We start from the raw sequence: 26,256 nt of genomic DNA on the forward strand, positions 1-26,256 counted from the left end.
TTCCAAGCAGTGTTTCCCCCCCATTCCAAGCAGTGTTTCCCCCCCATTCCAAGCAGTGTTTCCCCCCCATTCCAAGCAGTGTTTCCCCCCCATTCCAAGCAGTGTTTCCCCCCCATTCCAAGCAGTGTTTCCCCCCATTCCAAGCAGTGTTTCCCCCCCATTCCAAGCAGTGTTTCCCCCCATTCCAAGCAGTGTTTCCCCCCATTTCAGCCAGTGTTTCCCCCCATTCCCCTGATCCCAACCAATGTTTTCCTCCATCCCAACCAGTTTCCCCCCATTCCAACCAGTGTTTCTTCCCCCCCACTCCAGCCAGTGTTTCCCCTTACTCCAACCAGTGTTTCCCCCATCCCAACGAGTGTTTCCCCAGTAAATGAGCTCTGCCAGGTGACTCCTCCAGTTTCACTGTGTGACATTCTTGATGAACTCTTCCTGTCATTCCTTTTTGGCAGCCCTAATGCAAAGGCCTTTGTTTTCCCTGTGTTCTGTTTTCTGACCAGTTCGGCAATACCTGCTACTGCAACTCGGTCTTGCAGGCCCTGTATTTTTGTCGGCCGTTTCGGGAAAAGGTTTTGGCATACAAGGTGCAGCCTCGAAAGAAGGAAAGCCTCCTGACCTGCCTCTCTGATCTCTTCAACAGTATTGCCACACAAAAGAAGAAGGTGGGAGTCATCCCACCCAAGAAATTTATTTCCCGCTTGAGGAAGGAAAATGGTAAATGAAGAAATGATTTTTTAATGTATTTTTAAGGAGAATGTTAAATTAGGATTTCTTTTGGAGTCTGAATTGTCAAGTTTTAACAGGTTTCTTGGAGATTTTGGTGATGTGAAGTTCACCACCTGTGTGCTTGTCCTGTGAGTTGTCCTTACCTCAGTGTCTGTGTTTCTGGACTTGCACATGTCCAGATATTCCACACTGGCGTGGTGTTCCCTAGAGGAACAAAACACACTCCAGGTCCTTGCTCCAGGCTCTCATGACCTCTCACAGGAGACCCAGCCACTCAAAGCCTGTTCCCTTGCATGTGTGGCAGGATGAATTCCTTAGGATCAGAACTGGTGGTAATTTCCCAGAGCTGTTTGGTGACGAAAGGTTCTGGCTGTTGATTTCTCTTCTCTGCTTGAACTTGAAAAGATAACAAACTTGCAGTAGGGGATTTTTGCCCCTTGGTGCTGGATTTAATGAACAGTGGCCCAAGGCAACACATCTGAATTTCTTTATTTCTCTCCCTTTCCAAAGAAAAGAAGAAAAAAATATTACAAAAAGCCCCAAAGCAATAATGGTTTCTTCAGTTCTGAGAAATGGCCAAACTAAGTTTCCTTGATGGTATTTTTCAGCTGTGGGTTTCTTACAAACTGAGAATAATCATTGAGAGAACAACACAGTGCAATTCTTCCCAAACTCACCAGTGCCACCAGAGCTGTGTAACAGGGGAGAGGAGGGAAGGGAAAAACCAGAGTGACCTGGTGTTGGGAAGTGTCTGTAGTTGTTCATTCTCCTGCCTGTCTCCCTTTGCAGAATTGTTTGATAATTACATGCAGCAGGATGCACACGAATTCCTGAACTACCTACTGAACACTATTGCTGACTTACTGCAAGAGGAGAAGAAGCAGGAGAAGCAGAATGGGAAGCTCCAGAATGGCAGCATTGAGAGTGAAGAAGGAGACAAGCCTGATCTGACGTGGGTCCATGAAATCTTCCAAGGAACACTAACCAATGAAACCAGATGTCTTAACTGTGAGGCTGTACGTGCACCACCAAACCACTCCTCCTTTAGCTTTCTCCCAGCTTCTGGATTGGTTTCCCTAACACTGAGCACCCTTTTTCATTCATTAGGGTAGATGAAATTGCACTGTCTCTATTAAAATATGGAGCATAGCCTACTTTAGGAGTCTATGTTCAAACCAGTGCTCATTAAGGTATGTTGCCCAGACAAAGCCCAGTGTTTTCCCTGTTTCTCCTCCCTGTTTCCATCGAGACAGCTGCACCTGGCTGACCCAAGCTGCCTTTTTGTCTCCATGTTATTCCCTGTGTCAGTGATTGACAGTTTATGTTGTGTTCCTACATGAGAGTTGCTCTTAATTTAACTCTGGCATGAACTGAGTTGTTTGAACTGGAATTCTGTGCTTGGTGCTGGTCCTTGGCCACTCTATTTGAGTGCAGAAAAAAGTGACATGAAGTCTAGAATTAGAACCACAGCACCTTCAGACCAGGGATTTGTAGTTTGTCATATGCTCTGATTTAATAGTGCTAAAAAAAATGAAAACCCAGATGGGGAGAGAAATAAAAACCCAAGAAGTGATCACAAAAGAAAAAAGTGCTCTTGGCATTTAAAATCTAAAGTTATGGCTATGTGTGAGGAGAAGCTCTAAAAATGACATTAATAGGATTCTGTCTCAAGGTTTTTGCAATGAAATGTGACTGTTCCACAAATGGAAAGATGGTTTTCCTCCCTGCTAACCCATTTAATTGTGGAGCCATCTGCCTGTTTCTGCCTTGCCTCTGAGTATTGACTGTTACACCCTGAAATGCAGCAGAAAGCTGCAGCAGGCTGCAGAGAGGATGGAATGTGGTTCAAACCTCTCCAGTGAGAGCTCTGGGTGGTTAAAACCTGGGTTTGCCAGTGAAATAATCAGAAGTGCCTTGAAATCTCGAGTGGGAGAGATGTTTCATGAGGAAGCGTTTGGGGTTTTTGTGCTTTTTTCCATGGGTTTTTGGCTTTATTTTGTTGTTGCTTTTTCTTTAATGCTCCTCTACAGATTTTAACACCACATCAGATTATTTAATCACTTGTAGTTTACCTCAAGAAAAGGCCTCTTTGTGTGCGTGTACATTTATTTTTAATCACATTGCACCACTCCAGATTTGGATAAAAGAAATCTGCCAGCTTTAAATTGTTACCAAATATCTCTTCTTATTATTATTTTTTATTCAAGGTTAGTAGCAAAGATGAGGACTTTCTGGACCTCTCGGTTGATGTGGAACAAAATACATCAATTACACATTGTCTAAGGTAAACAGAATTCTTTGGGAATGGAAAAAATACCTGCCCTGGTCAGAAGGAAAGAGCCTGGATTAGTTATTCTCTGTAGGCTTTGACATGAGGTAAAATATTGTGAGTTTTGGAAGGTTTCTGAGTGGGTTTTAGTAGTTAATAAATACTAGTGGTAGATAAGATTGATTTTCACTTTCTTTTATGGAGATTTGAATTTGTTACATCACACAGCCAGGCTTTATCAAAAATAAACATGCAGTGTTTGCTTTCCCAATCAATTCTTGATTATTTTCATATTCTTATTGAATTTCAGTTGCCTGGCCCTGATGTTAAGGGTCAGTTTGGTTTTTCCTGGTAGACATTTGCTCCATGTGTTTGTCTGCTGGATCCAAGGCTTATCAGCTGCTTGGATATTTAATTTGCATCCAGCATCTGGCTATTTAATAGCTGATAATGGATCTCTAATTGCTGGGAGCTGAAGGATCATCCAGACTTTGCTATTTAATGGCTGGAAATGTGAACATTTAATTTCTGCCACTAAAGAAAACATGGAAGGGCTACTGATGGGAACAAAACTCACCTTCTTGCTGGTTATTACCTTTCCTAGCCAGAAAATAGGCGGTTAAAAATGCAAATTCCAGATTTTTCCAGCTGAACATTGATGCTGCATCCCAGGAATGAGACAAATACACATTAAATGGCTGTGGAAGCACCATGAATGAAAAGAGCTTCATCCTCTGTGTGTTGTTTGGGGTTTTTTTCAGCCTGGATGCTCTGGAATATCCCTGCTTATGCCACTCTCTGATTTCCACAGGGGATTTAGTAACACTGAAACTCTATGCAGTGAATACAAATACTATTGTGAGCAGTGCCGCAGCAAACAGGAGGCACAGAAGAGGTAAGGGCCAAACATTCAGGCTCAGGGAGATGTTCTCTTTAAATTTCTGGGCAAATATACCTGGTGGATTCAGGCAAAGAAAAGGTGAGGTTGTCTAGGTGTGTGTTTGGTGAAGGAGAAGTGGAGAGACCAAGTAACTTCATGGCAGCCTCATCATGAGGAGATTCATTCTGTGTTTCTCCCAGAAGAGTTTCTATCTGCTGCTTCCAGACATCCACATTTTCCCCAGTTAGCATTAATCAGCTTAAAGCCACTGGAAAACATCCCATCTGCTTTGTCTGGGAGCACTGGGTACAAAAAAATCTTATTTCTCCCCTCAGACTTGGTCACGGCCAGAGCAGCAACACAGATTTATTCCAGCTCTTTCTTCCCACTGATGGGTGAAAAATTGATGTTTTCCTGCAGTTGTTTTGCATTCAGATGTCAGTTGTGCTGTTAATAATTTGGAATAAATATTGCCTGTTCTCACTAAGAGATAAAAAAAAAGATTTTTTTAATCCTATCAATATTTTGGATTATATGGGATTCATTTTATGGCGCTTCCTCCTAAGGAAGCCATTCTTGAGCAAATCTTTGTCTGCAGTGATTTGCTAATCCTTACCCTTTATCTCCCACATTTCTGTGCTCCAGAATGAGGGTGAAGAAGCTGCCCATGATCCTGGCTCTGCACTTGAAGAGGTTCAAGTACATGGACCAGCTGCACCGCTACACCAAGCTGTCCTACAGGGTGGTGTTCCCCCTGGAGCTGAGGCTCTTCAACACCTCGGGGGATGCCACCAACCCTGACAGGATGTACGACCTGGTGGCCGTGGTGGTGCACTGTGGCAGGTACCTCTGCACATCCCCTGCCTCTCCTTGGGATCCTGAGGGAATCTCTCATCCCTCTGCTGTTTTATAACGCTGCTTGGTAATGCAGGAGCACTGTCAGAGCTGGTTGGCTGGAAGTATTTTGATTTTTTAAAAAAATGTCTGTGTTTTTTACTAGGGTTTTTGCTATTTTAAGTTTTATTTTAAATGTTTTACTGTTGGTTTCTCTGGATCTGGATTGAAGGCACTTGAGGAGATAGTCCATGTACAGACTCAGGTGTTTATTATGTTTTATCTGTGAAACAGCCTCACAACCATGTTCTGCAGCCTTTCATTAGCAAGGCATAAAATGGCCAACAATCTCTTATTACAAGGTCTTTGAAGACTAAACTCTCCAATTAAGAGAGGACACCTCAGTTATTTTCCCTTTTACCCAATAACTGATCCCTCTAAGTCAGCAATGCAGACTTTTCTGTCCAATTACAAAGCATCACCCAAACCCATGAAGAAGGAGGAAGAAGGTGAAGAAGAACAACCTGCCTCCACCCTAAAACCTCCACCTTGCTTCATATTTATTTCTATATTCTAAAACCCCAAACTCTTGAGTTTTCCACCCTGTGACATTGCACACTTCTAACCAACTCCACACCCACAGTCCCAGTGCCCTCAATCAGTTTTGGAGGCTTTCTCCACAGCCTCAGGTCGATTGCAGTGCTCTCTTGTGGCTCTGTGCCTTTCAGCACAGAAAGTTAAAAATTCACTGCATCCAGGGTTCCAACATTTTACTATTTTAAATTTTACTTTACAGGCTCAGATTTGTCATTTTGTGTCATTTGTGTCATCAGCACAGTGGCACATCAGACAAGTTCTTTCTTTGAGCTGTAGCAAAGAGCAATCATTAAAAAAACCCAAAACAACAAAAACCCCCTCCCCTAATCCTGCTTTCCAGGAAATCTAAATGGAAGAAAAAGAAATCTTGGAAAAACACCTACTGAAATAGAATTAAATTATGTTTTTCATCTTGCTGCTGCCTAAGCCCTTGAAGTTTCTTTAGAAGCTGGTGCCATCATGTGGAATAAACTGTGCACTGCTGGGTTTCTAAAATATCCTTATTTTCTTAATTAAATTTTAGTTTTAGCAGCTTCAGTTCTGGTTTTAAAAGCAAAGAGGAAAAAACTTCTAAGCATTTTTGGAAAAAAGCCCTCATGGAAGGTAAAAAATATTTCTAACTGCCTTCAGGAGGTGTGAGTTTTAAAGTAACCAGATAAAACAGCACATAAATGCTTTGAAATATTTTTGTGAGGAGAAAAAAATGCTATTAATGCATAGATTTAGTGTGAATAAACGTCATATAATTCCAGAAGATTTTTGTTGTGGTGCAGTTAGAGTTATATATAATTTCTGTAATTTAGGATCTCATGCAATGCATTTTCTTGTGTAGTTTTTATTTGCCATACCTGTGCCTACACTTACATGTTTGGATAATTGTGATTAATAATTCAGATTATTAAATGGTTTTCCTTTTTTCCCTCAAACCTTTTATCCTGTGTGGGGCTTTTAGGATTCCTGTAACTCACCTGCTCTCAATTCTTACCAGGAATTTACCAAAGGCCTGAGATAAATGAGATTTTCTAAATATTTTGAGTTCTCAGAACTTGTTTGAAATATTTTGCATGTAGGGTTTTGCTTTGGTTTAAATTTAAATTAGGTTTAAATTGAAGTTTAAGTTTAGTTTTATGTAGTTGCTCTAAATAAAGGAATTCCATTCTGTGAATTGGAAACCTCCACCAGAAAAGTGGGAAGAGCTCTCCCAGAAGGTCTGGCTGTGGTCAGGTTAAACCACACTGAGAACTAAAGAAATTCCTCCTGTGAAATAAAATATTTCAGAGCTGATTTAATTCAAAACTTCACAGTGGTCAAAATACTCAGCAGTGGTGAATGCAACACAACAGAGATTGAAATATTTTTAATTTGGGGTTTTAAAATCTCTGAATGATGATATAAAATACTTACAGCATCGTGTGTTTTGAATATTTTGTATTTTCAAACGGCCAACAGCAACATTTTAATTGAAGCAATTTGGCAAAAATCAAAAAGCCTCCCTGGGGAAAAGCTGGGAAGTGGAGCTGGGAGAGCAGAGGTGATTTTGGGGAGGGCAGTGGCTCCTGGCTAATAAATCTGGAATCCTTTTCCTGCAGTGGCCCCAACCGTGGGCATTACATCACCATCGTGAAGAGCCACGGCTTCTGGCTGCTCTTTGATGATGACATTGTAGAGGTGGGTAACAAAAACACAACAAAACACCCCAAAACTCTCACTGCAGTCCAGTTTTAACCTCCTCTCCATTGCTAACTTGCATTTTGTTGTTGCACTTAAGAGCTTCTCACTTTTTTTTTGGTCACTTCTCAGCAACAAATTGTAGAAATAATTCTTTTTAGTGATGATGTGGAAACAGCTCAAGCAAATTTTTCCTTTTCTGCCAACATATCTGTAGAGGCTGATATCCACAATATTTATACATCTGTGGATTTCACTTAATTATTAAGCAAATATAGACAGTAGAACAAATACCACAGCAGAGCTGCTTTTTGTAGAGATGAAAATGCTTTGTTTGTCTTGGAGATCCCATGGTCAAGGCCTGATTAGGTGTCTAAATAGCAAAATCCCTGCTTGTGTTGAAATAAAAATGTAGGACATTCCCCATTTTTAAATTTTTTTTGATCATTGCATGGCTTTGAGCATCGGGGTGGTTCCCCAGTGAGTGTGGCTGTCAGCAGTTCCCTTTTTCCCATTTTTATGTTTTTGGGGTCATTTTCCTCTGTTTCTGTCATAGTGCAAGTACAGAATTGTGTCACCTAATTTGGAAATAGTGTTCACTCCAATATTTTAAAATGCAACTATTCTCTGTATTTTCCATCCAGGAGATGAACTTTACATTTTTAAAGATGTAAAATAACCATCCTCTTATTCTGTATTTGTTTTCTATCAGTCATTTCTTTGTTGTATCTTCACTTTTAGGGCAAAACCAAATTTCTGTTTATCTGCAAGCACTGTTGACACTTCCATAGATGTGCCAAAAATGGATTTTAAATGTGTGCTGTCTGTTATTGGGCAGTAAATCCAAGGAGCTGTCATGTAGTTCCTCTCTTCTGGGAAAAAAAAAACCCACATTTTTTTCCTTTATGTTGCTTTTCTATCTTTAATTCTGGCTTGCTTTTGGTTTTCAAATTCATCTTCTTTTATAGAATTTTTTTTAAGTGCTGTGAAAAAAAAGCTCTTTGAAGGGTTTAAATTCTAGGTGTGGCCACCTAGCAAAACAGGTTTGAAAAGGTGAGTGCAAAGCTCTTGTTCACAGATATTGCAGCTGAAAGGCAGGAAAAGCCTTTTCCCCCTGAAACACAAAAAGCTTTCCTGCATTTTTGGCAAGTGATGTGAGTGAACAGCTCCAAACTGAAAATAGGAAGGAGTTTGTCCTCATTACCCACTAAATGTCAGCAGTGGGGAAGGCAGATTTATTTGTCTGTTAGGATTTCATGGGAGGGCCAACTCTCAATTAAATTGGAGATTGATGATCCCCAAACATCCTGCAGCATATGGGGAAAGCAGCAAATCCAGGGGACAGCTCAGTCCAAGGGGGATCCTGAGCCAAGCAAAATGGGCTGAGAAAGCTGAGCCAATGATCTGGGGCTGACTTGAGTTTGACACTTGTCACCAGAGCAGCCAGGGGATGCAGCCAGTGCCAGAGTTTACCTGGAAACCTCCATCCATGGAGCTCTCCACACTGAGGGCAGGCACAGAATGGCTCTGCTTAAAAAATACCTCAGGGATTTGAATGCTGCCAGTGGGATTGCAGATCTGCATTTGGTTTGGAGAACCAGAATAGATGTCTGGAAATGGGCAAATCTCAGTTCATAAGAAACATCATTTTAATGCCAGGTGAGGTTGCAGAATCCTGAGAGTTGTAGCTTTAGAGTAACAGCCATCCACTGGTTGTTACTCCAAAGTTACAACTGGGTTAAACTGTATCTGGTCAATAAAAATGGGAAGAATAGAATCTATATAATCCCCCTTCAGTTCCACTCTGTTTTCTGTGCATAGTGAAATTAAAGAAGGAAGTCAGTTTTGCTGTGCAGAAACTAAAAATATCTGAGGCATGAATTAATATGGATCAAATGTTTGAGTTGCATTCAGGATGAGTAGTGGAAATAGGCTTGATTGCATGGCAAGTGAGCTGGCACTTAAAATAAAACATGTTTGACTTGTCTGCTAAATATACTGCAGGAGCTGAGGAGTGTTCTTTCACTATATTTCTGTTAAAATGTGCCTCTAACAGTCTGTAGTAACGTTATGTTAATAAATGGTGTGAAAATGCACCAGCCTCAGCAGGGGATTTCAGCTTCCCCTCACTCCTTGAATGGAGAAAAGACAAAATCTGTTTGGAGAGTGTTTTTTCCCCCCTCTGATTTTTTAAGAGAAGGTGTTTAACAAAACCCTTCAAGAGAGAATTTCTGCGTTGATGCATCTTCTGAAAACTCATATCTGCTTTTTCTTGTGCTGGGAAAAGGCTGCTCCCAGCTCACTGCTGTTTGGCAGTGCCACAGGGAGAAGCCAGTGCTGCTGAGCTTGTGGTGATGCCAAAATCTGCTCAGGGAGCAGAGATTTCACCTTCTCCAAGTGGGTGCTACAGCTTGCTTTTTTTTTTTTCTTTCTTTTAAGGTGTAGTCACAGGTTGGTCTCTGCTCCTCCTGAGCAGAGCGGGTGTTCAACCCAGAGCTTCTTGTGTTTGCAACATTTCTTTACTTCCTTGACTTTATTCCTTGGGAATAAAAGGAAACTTGAGGCTCATCTCCTCCTCAACCTCTCATTTCTGTGGATCCAGAGTCCTAAAGGGATTAAAAACCTCCATCCCAGTGGAGTGCTGAGCAGCACAGGTGCCTGGGAATGTTTTATTCCAGTCTCTGGGCTGCAGGATCCAGCTCACTGATGGGAAGCCAGTTGTGCTCAGGGCATCTTTAAAAACCCTTTAAAATTCCCTCCAGTTGCTGCTTGGAGTATGAGAGCAAAGCAGCTTTACTGCACAGAGGTCACACCTTGAAATACAAGCAGATTTTAATTCTATTAGTACAGCAAATCATAATTTTTCTCAAGACACAAACCTTGTGATAATACTCCAGAAGGTTTTGCTTGGTTGAAAAGCTATTTTATGACCAAAGATCAGAATTAGATGAGACCCACAGAACTCATGAAGCACTTGCAGGACTTTTTTCCTTAAAAGAGTCACAATAACTTTGAAATCTGGACTTATTTTAGCTGGATTTTCAATCTGCGCATCTGTACAAAAACCTTCTTGCCTGATTAGTGAATGTTTTTTTAAAAATTATAAAATAATTATAAAATACTCAGGCAAGGTACCACCAGCATGAGAAAAGCAAGTATAAAAATGTCATGCAGTCCTTTAAGGATACATTTTTCATTGATCACTTGTTTTGTAGTCCAGCTTAGGACTGCACCCCTTCTGAGAAGTTTATTATTGCATCCTCATTTCCTGTTTTTTTCAATAGTCAGTAAGTTATTAAGTGGGAAAAAAATGTTTTGTTGAATTTAATGATGTTGAAGTGTCACCATGTCAGCACTGCTTGGCTTTCCAGATCACCTCCAAGAGCTGGGAATATGGGTTTATCTGGGAAGAGGCTTTTAGGGTGGTGATGTGATTGAAGCTAATTAAAACTTCCATTAATTTTCAGAAAATTGATGCCCAGGCCATTGAAGAATTCTATGGGTTAACATCAGACATTTCCAAAAACTCAGAGTCTGGATATATCCTCTTCTACCAGTCCAGGGACTGACAAGAGACACAAAGGATGGACACAAGGAAAAAGGGATCAAGCTTTGTCCAGGTGGACCCTGTCTGTGCCAGCAGAGCAGCTCCTCGGTGGTGCTGCAGGACCAGGACAGACCCAGGGGAGGGGAGAGCTCCCTCCTCCCTCTTTGGAGGATTAGTGCTGAACTGCCCTAACAAGAAGAGCTTTTGTTCCAGTTTTCTTTCTGGGCTTTTTTTTTTGGTTTTTTTTTTTTTTACGTGCTATCTTCCAAAATCTGTGTTACCTCTACTTGAAACCCGGCTGCTTATTTGTTCATGAACTCAAGAAGAGATTTCAAAGTAGCATTGTAGGATTTTTACCATTTAAAGTTGGCCTGAGGCTATACCTTGGTTTCTGCCATCGTTTTTCTGTATTTTAGCAGAATGATTTCAATATTCAGTGTCAGCTGAAGGCATATTTTAGGATATGAGCAGCAGCTGCTTGCTGGATATTTTTGGTGACTCAGACTTGAGAAGCAGTACAAAGCTAAGACATATTGGAAATGTCAAGTCTGTAATTTTTATAAAGAAAAAGCAGACAAACCCTTCTCTCTGCAGCATTGTAAACCTCCCCATTCTGCATTCTCTTGGGTTTAGAGAACACTAACAGCACTGCTTCTTTTTGTGCTCTTATTTGTGCTGTTCTGTTTCTCCTGCAGAAGGCAGAGAACTGTCTCCACATCCAGCCTCTCCTGCTGTGCATTTTCCTTTGGAAGCAGCAGTTTTGCCTCCAGGCCCCTTTGCTGCAGGTTTCAGGGGAGCAGAGCAGCCCTGACCAGTCAAAGACCATCTCTGCTGTAGAAAAGTTGGGAATTCCAGCCTTTCTTGGAGCTGTTGCATAAACCAAAAGTGCCCTCATTCTGAAGCAGGATCTGTTCCACATTTCACTCAATTCCAAGCAAACTGATGCAAGTTGCATTTTGAATCTATGCTAATCCACAGAAACAGCACCAGTTGGGAAGGGTTGGCCAAGGGAAGGAGTGTTTAGGGAACTAATCCAGGAATTCTGAGTCTTCAGGGTAATGAACAGGTGAGAAGGAAAACCAACCAACCCAGCAGACATTACCTGGTCAGTGTTGCAGCCATTGTTGGTGGTGTTTGTCTCCATCTGGGAATCATAACCCCCCCTAAAATGCTTCTGATTGTTTTACCTCTCTAGGCCTTGCTTCCCAGGGGAAATGGTTGGTCTGCTGAAGACTGAAGTGAAGCAATTCTCTGTTATGTGTATATATTCTAATCTCAAGGATAACTGGGAAGAAAAGACTAAGGAAGTTGGTGAGGAATCTCAGAAAATCTTGTGCAAGTTTCTTTTGGAGAAGTCCTGTTGCTGTGCCAAAGCCTGTCACAGCTGGCTCCAGCCTCCCAGTGGGAATGAGTGTTCTGCTGGGTCCCTGAGCTGTGTGTCCTCAGTGTGGCTGTCACAGCCCCTCATCTGTCCCCAGTGCTTGTTGTTCTTGAGGATCTTTAACTTATGCAATTCTGTGGCTTGTGCAGGATATTCAATATTTTACCAAAACACTGTCCTCAGGAAAGCAGCATCTCACAGCTCCTCGTGCTGCCTGTGTCTGTTCCTTCCTCTCATGACCACAAAGGTGATGTTAGCAATTAACTCCTGCCTTCAAAATGCAAATGAACCATTGCCATTGTATTCCAGCTGGGTACAGCTTCCATTCTCCTGGCACATCTCTTCCAGAAGATAAAATATGGACATTGGGTTTTTTAATTCTTTTTTATTATACAGAGTACTGTCATTTTAAGAGACACATTCAACAGCAGCAAATGTTCTTGTCATCTTGTTCCTGTTGTGTGACAATTGTTCCTGGCTAAGTCTTCTCCCCTTCTCCACACACAAGCTGTGAGTCCTCTCCTGGTGATGCCACCAGAAGACTCTCATCACTGAGTCTTGCAAAAAATGAAAAAAAAAAAGAGAGCACTGAGTTAAAAATAATCTAAACAGTAAATACAAAAAGTAATGTAGTACACTAGACATGTATTTTGTATATCTGGTGATACCTTTTTACAAATAAAATACCTGACTGAGAGATAATATTGAAAGATATATACTATAGATTAAAAACTGTTCAAAGTGCACTTTTGCTACAGATTTATAAGGAGACTAAAAGGAATTAAATAGGAAGAGAATGGTGTGATGTTACTTCTGTACAATAAATGACCCTACCTGTCTCCAATAAAGGTCATTATGATCAAACCCACAGCACCCAGAGGTTTTTCCTTGAATTTCACTCCTTAACTTCCCCCAGCCTGCTGGCTGGCTGAGGATCCTGATCCTGCTGGGTTTGCATCCCTATAACCCGTGCAGGAATGGGTCAGAGCAGGAGAACTGAATAATTCAGTGCCAGAGATTGTAACTGCTGTGCTGGTACAGCAGGGAGAGGTTACCCAGGGCCTCTGCTCCTCCTTCCCCCCATCGCCCCCTGGAGCTCTGCTGCTGCCTTTCCCTGGGATTTCTGCTCCCTCTTCCCCCCTGTGTTGTGCTCCCTGAGACTTTGTTGCAAATATCATCTGACTGATCTGGAACAGAGACGTTTAAAGGCAAAACCAGGAGCCTGTGCTTGGAGCTGTTGAGGTTCATTGCAGGACAGGTTTTCATTTCTTTGTGGTTCACTGCAGTTCACCTTAGCACAGGGAAAATGGGCTCCTGTGAGTAGGAATTTATGGGAACACAATGCAGTAGGAGCAGGGGAGATTGGAAGATGGCAGCTGCTCTGTAAAACCACGTTGTAAATCCCAAAAGCTGTCTGGCCCTTGTCCTGCTGGGTCACACCTCAGCAGGAAATAAATAAGTGAGCTAATTTTAACTGCAGTGAACATGAGTTGGTCTTGCAAGAAATAGGGAGAAAACAACCAAACCCAGAAGGGCTGAAAGCAAAGTGGTTTGATCTGGTTTGAGCCACTAGGGCAGGACTGATGGAGCTGGGATTTGGGGGCTGGGTTGGTCTGTGCAGCTCTTCTCTAGAACCTCTGCTGGAGTGAGGGTGGAGACCATCCCATGGTTGTTATTTCTCTATTCCACATTTGTGGAGAGGCTCTGCCCTTGGCTGTGCTCTCTCACCTGCTGGTGGTGCTCAGCACGTTCTGGGTACCAGCAAGAGCTTTTAAAGTCCCCGTGCCAGCTCAGTTTAGGAGATACTTTAAACAAATCCTATTTGATTGGTACAAGAAAGAAAATGGACTGACAAAAGCCCTTGAGACGAGTCAGACCTTCCCATTGTGGGGCATTTAGCAAAATGAAACAATCCCTCAAACGTAATTAATTCCCAACGTGTGAAGTGCTGCTGGCTCTCACTAATTAACCTCGGGGCTGCTGCTGCTCCGCTCCCCTGCTGCTCCTGCAAGCCCCGGCCTGGCTGGGCCATCTCTGCGGTGCCCAGGGCAGAATCCGGGTGGGAGGAGGTGTCCGGAGGGAGAGCTCAGGGTAGGGAGGGTTGGAGATGAAGCAGTGGCGGTGGGGTGGTGCCAGGGTCATCCTGTCCTTGTGTTCTGCAGCCAAAGCTGCAAAGGGAAATGCTTCGACCTTTACACATCGTTCGTGGCAGAATGAACGGCCTCAAAGTGACACTGGGGCACTTCAGGTGGGATATTGGGAATGAGGAATTCCTCCCTGGGAGGGTGGGCAGGTCCTGACACAGCTGCCCCTGGATCCCTGGCAGTGCCCAAGGCCAGGCTGGATGGGATTTGGAGCAGCCTGGGATAGGGGAAGGTGTCCCTGCCATGGCAGGGGATGGATTGGGATCATCCTTAAGGTCCTTTCCAACCCCTCCCCTCCCTCCTGCTGCTTGTTTGGATCTGCTGGAGTGTGGGGGATGTTTCTGCACCCGCAGGAGAGGGAAAGCTGGGAAGGGAAGGATGAATTAATTACACAGCAGCAGCAGCTGTTAAATATTTGAGTTGCTAATAATGAGTGCATTAGTGGTTGTCAGTTGCTTTAAAAGCTCCTAAATACAAATAACAAACACAAATACAAAACACTGCAGTGGTTGCAACAATTCAGCTCGTGTAAAATCAATTAAAAACATTCAGATAGTCCCAGCTGGGTCTTCCCTGGTGATTTCCAAGTCCCAGGCAGAGTGAGGACAGAGCAGAAGGGCAAGGATGGGGTTTGGGAGCTGTTTGGGGTCTAAAACATCCCAGACCTACGAGTTCATTATGTTTTCCAGGTGGTTTTTAACTGAGGTGAGCTGCTTTAACAGAACGTGTTGTGAGAGGAATTTTGATGTAAAAAAGAGACATTTAGTGGGATTTAAGGCCTGGAATTATCAGGGCCAGGCCATCAAGAGCTGGACTGAATCTGGGGCTGCTGCTGCCACCAGCCCGTGGGAGGCTGAGGCCAAATGCAGCTGAAGTTTGTGTGTCCATGAGATCGCAGGTGGAGTTCAGCAGGAGCTGGGTTTGGTAGTGATTAAGTGCCCTAATTAGCACTCAATTAAGTGTTTTTGTTTCCTTCTCTGAGGAGCAGCCACAGCTACTCCAGCAAATCACTGCCAGGCAGAAGGCAGGGAAGTGCTGTGGGGGATTGGATTGGATTGGATTGGATTGGATTGGATTGGATTGGATTGGATTGGATTGGATTGGATTGGATTGGATTGGATTGGATTGGATTGGGATGCCCCAAAAAAATGGAAAATCCCATCTGTCAGAGCTGCTGTGCAGGCCCAGCTGTGTCCAGAGGCATTTGGGAGCACAGAGTTGCTACCTTGGAGATCTTTGTGGGATAAACCCCACTCAAAGCCAGCAGGGGAAGGTGTTTGGCCAGGAATCTCACACTGATGGCAACTGAGACCTCCTTGTCTGGACTCCTTTGCATCCCCCACAGTTTGGGTCTCTTGGTCCTTCTGGATGGTTTGAAATGATTGGGATATTTGGGTGTTTTGGAAGCATCAGCTGCACAGCAGGGTCCTTGCAGGCCGTGGGGACTGTGGCAGGGGGAAGTTCCATCCCTGCATCCCAGAGAATCCCTGGATGGTGAAACCCAGGGAGGTCCAACCCACACCTGGAAAAATCCTCCCTTTCCCATCAGCTGGACCAGCTGAGCTGAAATACTTCAGTGTTTTGCTCCATTTGGAAGCTGCTCCAGGTCCCTTTGCTCCCACCCTCACACCCTCAGCTCCTCCTCAGCAAATTCTCAGGGAATTGCAGAGGCAGCACGTGGGGGTGATCAGGGAGAGGGTTATTCTTGGCCATCCTCCCCAGGTCCTCTTTTATTCATTTTTCATTTTTTAATTTATTTTTTTAGCTTTTAACTGCTCATTTTCAGATTTTGAGTCACAATATTTCTCCAAGCAAAAGGCCACAAGTCTGGAAAAAATCCAGTTTATTCCTTCAGAATTCTCTGCCATCATTTCAGCACAGAAGAGCCAAAGCAGAGCTGGGACCTGCTGCTGCTGGCAGGGAGGGACAGTCCTGACACTTCCAGGGTGCTGAGGGTGCTCATCTCCTGCCTGAGCCTCCTGCCAGGTGTCCCCTGAGATGTGGGGACAGATGTGGGCTGGTGAGGATCAGGAAGGGGCAGTATGGGATGTCTGAAGCCAGCAGACAGGGCAAAATGGAATTATTTCATTAACTCACCCCTAGGGAGTAGTAAAGTGAATAAATGAATGGAGATTTTACTTTTTTTTCCTCCTGGTTTCTCATGGATGCTATAAAACTGAACCTAAACCCAGGTTTAAATGGAATTTCTTGAACCTCAGACCCAGCAGAAAAGCCAAGCTTTGGTTTTATTAACGTTTCCAGGGGAGGAGGTTGCTGGATTTGGGAAAACCAATTTCTCCGTGCTGTTCCCACCCAGTCTGAGCCAAGTGCTCCGAGAGCAGCGACTCGGGGACAGGAGGATTCCCGGGAGGGCTGGCAACCGCGTTATCATCTAAAAATATCTCCAACCAACCCCAAACCCCTCCGAAACAAGGGGGGAAGGAGCGGGATGCGATCCTGGGCTGTGGCTGCGGCAGGGATTGGAGCAGGGAGCAGGGGATGTGTCCGTGCTGGGGCAGGGAGGGGACAAAGCCCAGGGACAGAAGGGCAGTGCTGGCAGGCAGCGGCTGCAGGAGCATCCTCCGGGAGCAGGAAGGGAAGAACGAGAGCTTGGGGGCACTCTGTGTGTGGTGGCTGTTAAAAATAGGTTAGAAACTGTTGTAAAATTGTTGATAGATCGTTAGGCACGTACTGTTAGTTTGGTTATTGTATGGTAAAAGGGGAGTTGTAAGAAATCCTTAAACCTTCATGCAATGAAAGATCCAAAAAGAAATCAACCCAAAGGGACAAAAAACAGGATCAAAAGGGGCTTCTGACCCACTGAATCCGTGCTGCTCCATCGGGGCCATCGCTGCCGAGCAGCCCCAGCGCCGGCACTGCTCCATCCTCGGCGGGAGCGCTCCTGCTTGGCCCATGGGCTCCCTGCTTTAGGGCTTTCTCTTTATTGTAATAAATGCTGAAATCACTTTAGCACCGGGAGCTGCTCTCGTTTGTAGCAGTGGCATCCCAGCAGTGATGTTGGCGATGCCATCTCCCGGCCGTGGCTCCCAGTAGCGGCACTGGGAGCAGCCGTGGCTGACTGGAGGCGGCTCCCTCACCCCTCCTGGAGTGACTTCTGCTCCCCGGGGCTGCAAAGTGGCTCCTGGAGTTGTTTTTTTTTCCTTCCCAGGGAGGAAAGAACATAATTGCTGTCCCCTGCGCCTTCCCCGGGCGTGTTTCAAGGTTTGCCTGTTGGTCACAGTCCCGAGGAGAGCAAAGGCTGCGGGATCTGAGTGACAGCTCCTGTCACCGATTTTATCTCAGCACTGAGCAGGGGAGCAGGGCTGCTGGATCTGCTCCGGGTGCTCCTGCTCCAAAACCTCGGAGCAGCCGCTCTGCAGACCCACCGACCCCTCCTCCATCCCTGCACCGTTGATTATCATCAGGGAATCGTCGTGGAATGGTTTGGAAGGGACCTTAAAGATCATCTCGTTCCACCCCGTGCCAGGGACAGGGACGCCTTTCAGAGGATTGCTCCAAGCCCCATCCAACCACTTCCACGGAAGGAGAGTCACCTTGCTTTGGGTTTCATCCCATCTATTTCCACCCTGCTGGGAGGTGTTTAGGGAGGTCTCCCCTGTCCTTGCACATCTTTGATGGATTTGAACGCTGCTCTCCCCTGGGCAGCCAGAGCTGCACAGTCTCAGCAGCTCTGTTCCTGTGGCAGGGGGAAGTTCCATCCCTGCATCCCAGAGAATCCCTGGATGGTGAAACCCGGGTAGGTCCAACCCACACCTGGAAAAATCCTCCCTTTCCCATCAGCTGGACCAGCTGAGCTGAAATACTTCAGTGTTTTTCTCCATTTGGAAACTGCTGAGCAGTCCCCAGCTCTGCTCCAGGGCATCTCCTCTCCCTCAGTGCTGGGAGAAGCTGAGCTGCTTCTTTTGCCCCTTTTCCCTGACTCCAGCACGATTTGGGCTGTCCCAAGAGCGGTGCAGAGCCGGGAGCAGCCGGGAGGGCTGGGCTGGCTCAGGGGTTTGCCAGCGGCTCTCGCTGTGCATTCACTCCCTTTTATTTACCCTGCTGAGCAGATCGCCCTCCCCAGACGCATCCCTGCTCCCCGCCAGGGTTCTGCCCCTTGCCAGGGCACCCAAACACTCTGATTTGGGGGCATTTCCCCGGGCACCTCCGGGCTGGGCAGCAGAGCCGGGCACAGCCCCCAGCCCTGCAGGGCACAGAGGAGGCACCGGGCTGTGTCACACCCCGGATTGTGACACCTTGAAAGGTTTAGAGGATGAAAATTCTGTAATTAGAGGGGAAAATACCCCTGGATTTGCTAGGCAGGAGGGGCTCCCAGGGACACTTTGGGGTGCCTCTGCTGGGGCACAGGGATGGAGCCCAGCCCTGGGGATGCTCCAGCCCCAAAAGAGCCCCCGAGGCCCGGGCCAGGCTGCTGGGGGTTGGTTTTGGCCGTGGCCCCACCTGCCCTGGGTGCTCCGCAAACCAACCCCGCTGCCTTCTCTTCCCTCCCCTTCCCCACGCACTAATTGAGCCGAGGCACTAATTAATGCCACAGCACCCAGCTGTGTGCCGGGAGGATGCTCTGATCTCCCTGTTCCCGGTTTAACAGGGTCAGGAAATGCCGACAACCCGTGCCTTGGGCTGAAACCTCTGACATTTCCCTAAACCTGCCGTGAGCCAGGGCTGGGGTCGGGCTGCGGGCGCCCGAGGACCCAGGGATGCTCCGAGGAGCGCTCCGAAGGACCGGCAACTTGGGCTCGATTTATTTCTCCCGATATCCCCGCGATGTTTTTTCCTGGATGGGGTTTTGTTCTCTTCAAAAGCCACGCAGCTAAAAATAGCCGAGCGCTCGCCCGCCCGCGGTGTCCCGGCGTGAATCCGAGTGCGGAGCCGCCCCGGGAGCTGCGCTTGTGCTGCGCTCTTCAAAAACCTCCGGTGCGCCTCAAGAAACACCTGGTGGGGAAAACGAGGGGTTTTCCCTCTCTGAAAGAACCACCTGGCCTCAGACTGTCCCGAGGTGGAGGATTTCGAGCCGGATTTCATTAAGCACAGGGCTGTGATAATGAAAGCACCAGGAAGGTCCCAGCCTGGGTTGGGTGGCCGTGGACAAGCTCGCCCTTCCCCAGAGTTGGGGTCGTGCACCTTGGGGTGCAGGGAGACAGCAGGACAGGATTTGGGGGTCGGGGTTGTGCACCTTGGGGTGCAGGGAGACAGCAGGACAGGATTTGGGGGTCGGGAGCTCGCTGAGCAGGATCTGGTGGGTTGGCACTCAGCAAGGGAGATTTGAGGGGAAGAGACTCAACAAGGGGAATTTGGGATGCAGGAACCCAGCAGGGCAGGATTTGGGGAACTCAAGCACCCAAGGAGGCAGATTTGGGCACACACACCCCATGAAGCACGAGGGGATTCCTGGAGCAGAGGGAATTCCGATGCTCCCCCTCCATGGGCGCGGTGTTGCCAGCGTGAGGAGCTCCCAAAATGCCTGGGGAATTTGCCAGGTTGGGTTTGGCGGGGCCGTGGTGGCTTGGAGAGGACGGAGGTGGAGGGACAGAGCCTTCCCCAGTGCTGGCAGTGCCACTGTGGCATCAGAGCACCCAAAACCATCGTGCCTCCACAGATGTCTGGGTCTCTCCCAGTGCCATCTTCTCATTTTCCCCACGTTTTCTTTTTCCCAGTGGAATTGTGGAGGGGTGAAGATGCTCCTCTCTCAAACCCAGAGCGGCTGGGAGCGCAATAAGGATCTCTTAAAACCCCTCATGCAGGAGGGATCGAATACAAACACCTTTGCAGAGCACAGCTGAAGGCTGGAGACTCCTTTCCTCCATCCTCCTGGTCACGAAGAGGCACCAAATTCTCCTGATCCACAGGGCAAACTGCATCCGTGCCGGGAGCAGCGAGCTAAACCCAGCCACACAAAGCGCCAAGGAACCATGGCGAGGTAATTAGCGGCTCCTTAATGAGGAGCTGGGGGTGTCCCGGGGCACAGCAGCACCTGGGGGTTCTGCAGGGGTGGACTGGCAGAATTCCCCCACCTGTAAAGCGGCCAGGAGCCTCGTCCGGGTCGGAATCCGGGGATGAATCCCAGGGAAGGGGAATGAGAAGGGCAGGGAGGGCCAGAGCAGCCCTGGCGGTGCTGACACCCCGGGGGAGAGGAATGGTGGATTTGTCTTTCCAAACAAGCTGGGGGGCTGCTGGTGGATAAAACCAGCACTGGGAGATAACAGAAACAACGGGGAGGATTCCACTGGCTGATGAATGGAAAAAGATACTTGCTTTTACAAATAAACTTTAGGTTTGCTGGTAAATTAAATTAGACATTGAAAGAGGAAAGAAACAACAGGGGGAAAAGCCCCCTAAATTCTGCAAGAATTAAAAATTAAAAGGGAGGGCTGTACATTAGAGGGGAATCTTTGTATGAGGTGTTTTGGGAAGTCTGAACCTCTCAAGTACCTCAGAAATGGGGAAAGAGAGAAGGGAAATGTGCCCGGGAAATTGGGATAAAAAGGAGGCTGCGTCCTCCAAAAATTTGAGAGATCCCAGGGCAATGCCCCGTGGCCTCTCCCTTTATTGGAATAAAGTAAAAATGACTCCTCTGTCTCCTTTGGGCTCATAAAGCTCTGGTGTTTGTGGATTCCTGACACGGGGGGTGATGGCTGCAGTCTCCGAGCCGGCAGGAGATGCTCACGGTGACACTGCCGGTGTCCTCGGTGCCCCGGGGGCCGCAGTTCCGAAGGTGACACCGGCACGGCTCCCCCAGCCCGGAGCCGTTCTCACCTTTCCAAGCAGGGCAGCAGCTCCGTGGCAGAGGGATCGTGCTCTCCCAGGAGTGCTGGGATTCCCTTCCATGGAGGGAAAAGCCCTGAGGAGGGGTGGGGAGCTCAGCAGGGTCTGCTCCTGTCACCCCAAAGCTCCCAGTCCCCCGCGGTGCCCAAGCCCAGCGCTCATCCAGACCCCTCCCTGGACTTTTCCCAGCCCTGTGATGTCCCCAAACTCCAGCATGTCCCGTGCTCAGGGCCCTGCCTGGCCATCCCTGCGGCCAGGATACCAAACTGTGCCCAAAAGTTACAGCAGAGGGGAGTTTGGGCCGGAATTGTTGCGTTTTTCTGTTTGATCAGGGTAAGGGAGGGATCCTCTCCCCTCTGCTGCCATCCCTATAGCAACCAGCAGCCTCTTCCTGTTAAAGAAGTGACTCATCAAACACGATTGCACTCGTGTCGGGGATGCTGCTTGTGACTTCCAGCTCTGACAAGGGAGCTGACCTTTCAGGAGGAAAAAAAAAATCAGAAAAAGCCCAGGGGAACAGCTCAAAACTGGGTGGGAAGGTGCAGTTCTGGTTCTCATCCTCCCCATCCATCCTGCTGCTTTCATCTCCCCCAAACCCTTCAAGTTCAGCAGTTTTGAAGAATTTGGAGGGTTTTCCCTGTTGCTGCTTTTCCCATTCCCTCCTCCAGGTGCCTTTGTGCCATGAATTCATCGTGGGGGTCTGGGGGGAGAATGTTCCTCCAGCATCACCAGGGGGAGAGGCCCAGCACAGGGAATTGCTGTGGGACCAGAGAACCTCCCTGCTTTAAACCCCAACCTGAGGATGGAGAAGGCAAATTCCCAGGGTGTTCAGCAGCTCTCCACTCTGGCTGGGTGTTCACACTCTTGGAAATGTCTCTTTTATCCTGGGGGAATCCCTGACTGCCGACAGCTCTTGACAGTGGAAGGAGAAATTGCAATGCCCAGAGAGGGAAAAACACTTCCACACTCCCAAAATCCAGGTGGGTACAGCTCAGGCTGAGGCTTGGGATGTGACCACGTTGCTGGCAAGCCCCACTCACGGCTCTCTTTAAGTAAACAGATTTTTCCAAGCCAAGCACTTGCTTTATGGGAATGATTTCACTCCCAGCCAGCAGCTGTGGCCTTTTCTGGGTGATGTCCTAACCCAGCCAATCTTGGAGAGCAGGGCTCTGGATCCAGGCATTGTGGTTCCTCAGGCTAATTCCCAGGAATGTGCTCAGGAGGGGAGCCCAGTGCTGTGGCTCCACACAGGATCCTGTTTAAATGTCAGAAGCCTGAGTTAAAACCAATAAATAGACAGGACCATCGTGGGGGTGTCGAGCTGCCTGGTGCTCCACTTCAAAGCTGGGCATTTGTTCCCTGGGATTTCTGGAAGCCAATGTCCTTCCTGCCCAGCAGGAAGGGAGCTGGGCAGGCTGGAGCTGCTTCCAGGGCCACCACAGGGGGTTTCCCCATGGAAAACCTCGTGTTCCCCGTGCCAGCCCCCAGGAGGGATCACCAGGGGGTTCAGGGATTGAATGGAGCAGCAGATCCAGCCCTGCATGGATTCCACACTCGGTGCCTCTGGATTCCTGCTGTGCTGGGGTGTCCTTGGCTCGGGGCAGCTGGGGGTTTTTCCACACAGAGCTGGGACCTTCCTGGTGCTCAGAGCCCTTCTCTGCTGTGGCTCCAGGGTTTGATGCTCTGGAACTGCTCACTCCAAGCCTGGTTTTGGAAAACTGCCACTGGTGGCAGCAGGTGGCAGGGGCACAGCAGGGAGGGGTGGCTGCCCAGCACTTGGATGCAAAAACCTCCAGGTTTTCTATTTTTTTAAGGACTTTTCCTATTTTCCCCCATCCAAACCCCTAGAAAACCTATCTTATCTCCGTGCCACATCAGGTAAATTGGGTTACAGTTAATTATTAATTATCACACTCGTCTGCCCGAATATTTTGCCTCATATTCTGCAGGCTCCCAGGGTTCCCTATGGCTGAATGGCAGTTTAGGGAAACTCACTCCTGATGAGGCACCCAGCCAGAGCAGCACGTACAGATTGGGACAAGGAGTAAAACACAGTGCAAAACCCTTTATTTTGGGGGGGGAAAAAAAAGTTTTCCCAGAAGCCCTGCTCAGCGACATATGGCGACAGCATGTGCCAGCAAAGGTGCTCCAAAACGTGTCCCTCTGGCTCAGGAAAGGACTTGGAGCAAAACCATTCATGTGGGGATGATATCACTGATGGAAGGAGCAAAATTCCTCCCCCTGGCTTGGCCTGAGTGTTTGTTTGGTGGGAATCAGGAGGAGAGATTGGAGTGAGCCTTGGGATCGCTCCTTCCCTCCTGGCACAGCCAGGCACTGTCCCCCTAAATGGGGAATGTGAAACAGCAACAGGGCAGTGGGACACGGTGTCCCCGCTGTCCCCAGGCTGGGCAGCCCAGAGAGGAGGGGGCAGGGAGGTTTCCCTGCTGCTGGGGAGCCAAAGATCCACCCGTGGCTCTCCAAGAGGCAAAGTCGGGGTCGCAGCGGCGCTGCTGCAGGGGGGTGGCACAGGTCACCCTTGTAAGCCAGGACCTGGAAGGGGCCCACTCCAGCTACCTGGGGAGAGACTTTTCAGGTAAATCAGTTGCTTTTCTGCAGAGCTGGATCATTTCATCAGCCACACTTCTGCCTGCCACCCTCCAACTCCTCCAGCGCCTGACTGGCATCGGCGCCTCAACCACCCCGACCCACCACGGAGCCCTGGTTCTTCCCAGCAGGCTGGGGTGCTGCAGCTGGAGCAGCTCTTGGAGAATTCCCATCTTTCCAGTGGCAGCAGTGAGAAAATGGCCTCATTTCCACCAGGAATTATGCAAAGCCCTTGAATGTAGGGCTCCAGCGCTCGCAGCAGCGCAGCCCCCACGGCCCCGTTTTGGGGAGGCTGGCGGGCTCCAGGAGCTTGTTTGCCACCCTGATTAGTCAGCACTGCTAATTATAGCTGAGCTTTTCCTGCTTAGAGCTCCTCAAGCACCGTTGGAGTAACAGGGAACAAGGGAGGTGCTGGAAGGAGGCTGGATCCGCTCACTGCGGAAAAGAGAAATAAAATGCGGGGGAATGTTCCAGCAGCGTGGCTCTGAGCCTGGCTGGGGGGCACAAGGCAGGGAGCTCGTGGATTTGTCAGCTCAGCCACAGGATGCTCCCAGAGGAGTGGGAGCCAGGGTGGGAAAAGCTGATGGGATGCTGGGAGGTGATGACGTTTCCCCAAAGAAAAGATGAAAAGCCGATTTTGAGGCTTGTGGAGGTGAAAATGATGGAGAATTGGAGTTGTGGTTATCCCTCTGCACCACCAGAGTGCCCTTAAACAGCAGCCCTTGCTCCAGCTTTGGTTCCCAGTGGGCTGGGCCTGGGACAGCCACGTCATTAGTGATTGCCACCCCAGTTTTCACTTGCCACCCACTTGTTTTAACCAGAAAAGTACAAATTCTAGGGGAAGATAAGCCCCAGGTGAAGCCCTGCTGTGGGCTGGCAGCACCCAGCATTCCCACAGGGCAGTACCCCAGGAAAACCTGCCTTGTTCAGCACTGAGCTTTCTCCCAAGGGCCAAAATCCAAGGAAGATGGTGAGGAATGAAGGTGGAAGACTTTTTCCATACTGAGCAGCATTCCCAGGTCAGGCTGATGGCCTCTTGCTCTGTAATTAGTCTCAGGCTTGTGTCTTTGCTTAGCTTTGATCTTTGCTCTTCTCTATGGAGTCTGTAATTTAAACACAGATAAATTCATATATCTAATACAGGAATATTCCCAGAATGGTCTTGCAGCTACTCATGGAGCTCAGAACATTGAATACAACTTGGAAAAGTAGATTCTCGAGCCTTGAAAACAGGGTGTGCAGTGCCACATCCTCTCACGTGCAACAGGGCTGCTCTAGGGCCAGATAATGTCATTTTTGTCACCAGAAAATCTCAACATTCTTGGGGTATTTGCCAACCCACTGGACCCCCTTGCACAGGTGAAACCCCAAAAAATCCCACTGGAGACGTGGGGCTGCTCTTCCCTGGATGGGGGGACAAGGAGCTCCCAGCCCTGGCTGAAATCCACTGGGATGTGTGTTTGGAAAGGGGCACTTCTGGAGCCCAGAGGGGTAACACCTGCCAGGGACTGGTGCTCCTGTAGGACACGGCAAAAACACCCCGGGATTGGGGCAAACTTGTGGTGGGACGTCGAGGGGAGGAGCTGGAGGTGGGAAGAAGGAAGGGGCTGTGTGGAGTGCCGGGTGTTTGAGGGGCTCGACAGGGAGAGGGCAGGAAGGGTGGGATGCTGGACCGAGCAGGAGGGCCAAGGCAGCTGCAGAGAGCCCAAGGGGTTTGGGATCAGCCGGGACCCTCTGGAGCGCTGATGCAGGGACCCACCCTCGTGTCCCTGCCAGGGGCTGCTCCAGGGGACAAGGGCCAGGCCGGGTCACACACACCGGGTGTGTGCTGGGTGTGCCCATCCCCGCTCAGCCCTGCTGCCGGCCGCACCTGGGCACAGCGGGGACATCCCTGCTCAGCCCGTCCTGGGCGTGCTCTGACCCCACAGAGCACCACGCCCGGCCGGCGCATCCCCTCTGCCGCCAGCGCTCCTTGCAGCGCGTCCCGCACCCCGCTCCTGAGCCGGTCAGGGCTCAGCCGCCTCCCCTTCCCCGGGCACGGCCGCTCAGCCGCCTCCCCTTCCCCGGGCACGGCTGCTCAGCCGCCTCCCCTTCCCCGGGCACGGCTGCTCAGCCGCCTCCCCTTCCCCGGCCGTGCGTAATTCCCGGGAGCGGGAGCGAATTCATTCAGCTCCTCGCTGCTCGGGTTTCCTCCGCCCCTTGTGCCGCCGCCCGGCTCCCGGAGCTCGGTCACGCTGCCGGCGGCCCCAGGTAGATGACGATTCCCATTTCCCGGGACGGGGCTTGGCCTGATTAGCAACGCAGATGCTTCGAATTGGGGCGGTTGCGTTCAGCCAGAATCACCTCTATTCACCTAAATATCTCTGCACATCGGGAGCTGGAAATGCTTCCCAGCGCTGAGCTGGCTGCAGCAGCCTGGAAGAGAGAGGGGGATGAAGGAGGGAAGCTAGAATGTTATGAAACGAGTAGGAAAAGGGGGACAAGGTGTAGCTGAATTCCGGTGGATCCAGGAGCTGAGCATCCCTGCTTTGGTGATCCTGCACCCGAGATGAATCACGGAGCCATTTATAGCTGGAAAAATAATCGTGTCTTTGGGATTTGTTCCTTTCCAGGCTGTTCCTTTCCCAAACAGTCGGGGAGGAAGCTCTGGGGATGGGTGGGTGCTGCGGTGGGGGGGACAGACCCCATACTCAGCGTCCTTGGGCAGGTCCCAATTCCTGTGAGCTCCTCCTCATCCCAGCTTTTCGCTAGCTGGCGGGAACCCGTGCGGGGCGAGGGCTCCGGGGTGCGGTGTTTCCCCGTGGAGGGATGCCCCCGGCCCGGGCT

At 48.5% G+C, this 26,256-nt stretch overlaps 1 protein-coding gene across 2 annotated transcripts in view; it reads left to right on the plus strand.

Moving 5' to 3' along the window:
• LOC311158138 (ubiquitin carboxyl-terminal hydrolase 12-like) overlaps nucleotides 1-12,735 on the plus strand; it is a 29,510-nt gene extending 16,775 nt beyond the window's left edge. Inside the window, exons 3-9 of one of the 2 annotated variants that reach the window (XM_084213312.1) lie at nucleotides 638-711; nucleotides 1,513-1,739; nucleotides 2,931-3,007; nucleotides 3,804-3,887; nucleotides 4,518-4,715; nucleotides 6,893-6,971; nucleotides 10,439-12,735. In XM_084213312.1, the coding sequence (XP_084069438.1) occupies nucleotides 638-711; nucleotides 1,513-1,739; nucleotides 2,931-3,007; nucleotides 3,804-3,887; nucleotides 4,518-4,715; nucleotides 6,893-6,971; nucleotides 10,439-10,540 (841 nt within the window). In that variant the 3' untranslated portion in view covers nucleotides 10,541-12,735. Of the gene's footprint in view, nucleotides 1-497; nucleotides 712-1,512; nucleotides 1,740-2,930; nucleotides 3,008-3,803; nucleotides 3,888-4,517; nucleotides 4,716-6,892; nucleotides 6,972-10,438 lie in introns of both variants that reach the window. The other variant, XM_084213311.1, reaches the window with a different exon arrangement.
• Nucleotides 12,736-26,256: the final 13,521 nt, after the last annotated feature.

Source organism: Fringilla coelebs, assembly GCF_963513975.1.
Source record: "Fringilla coelebs genome assembly, chromosome: 11".
Taxonomy (NCBI): Eukaryota; Metazoa; Chordata; class Aves; order Passeriformes; family Fringillidae; genus Fringilla; species Fringilla coelebs.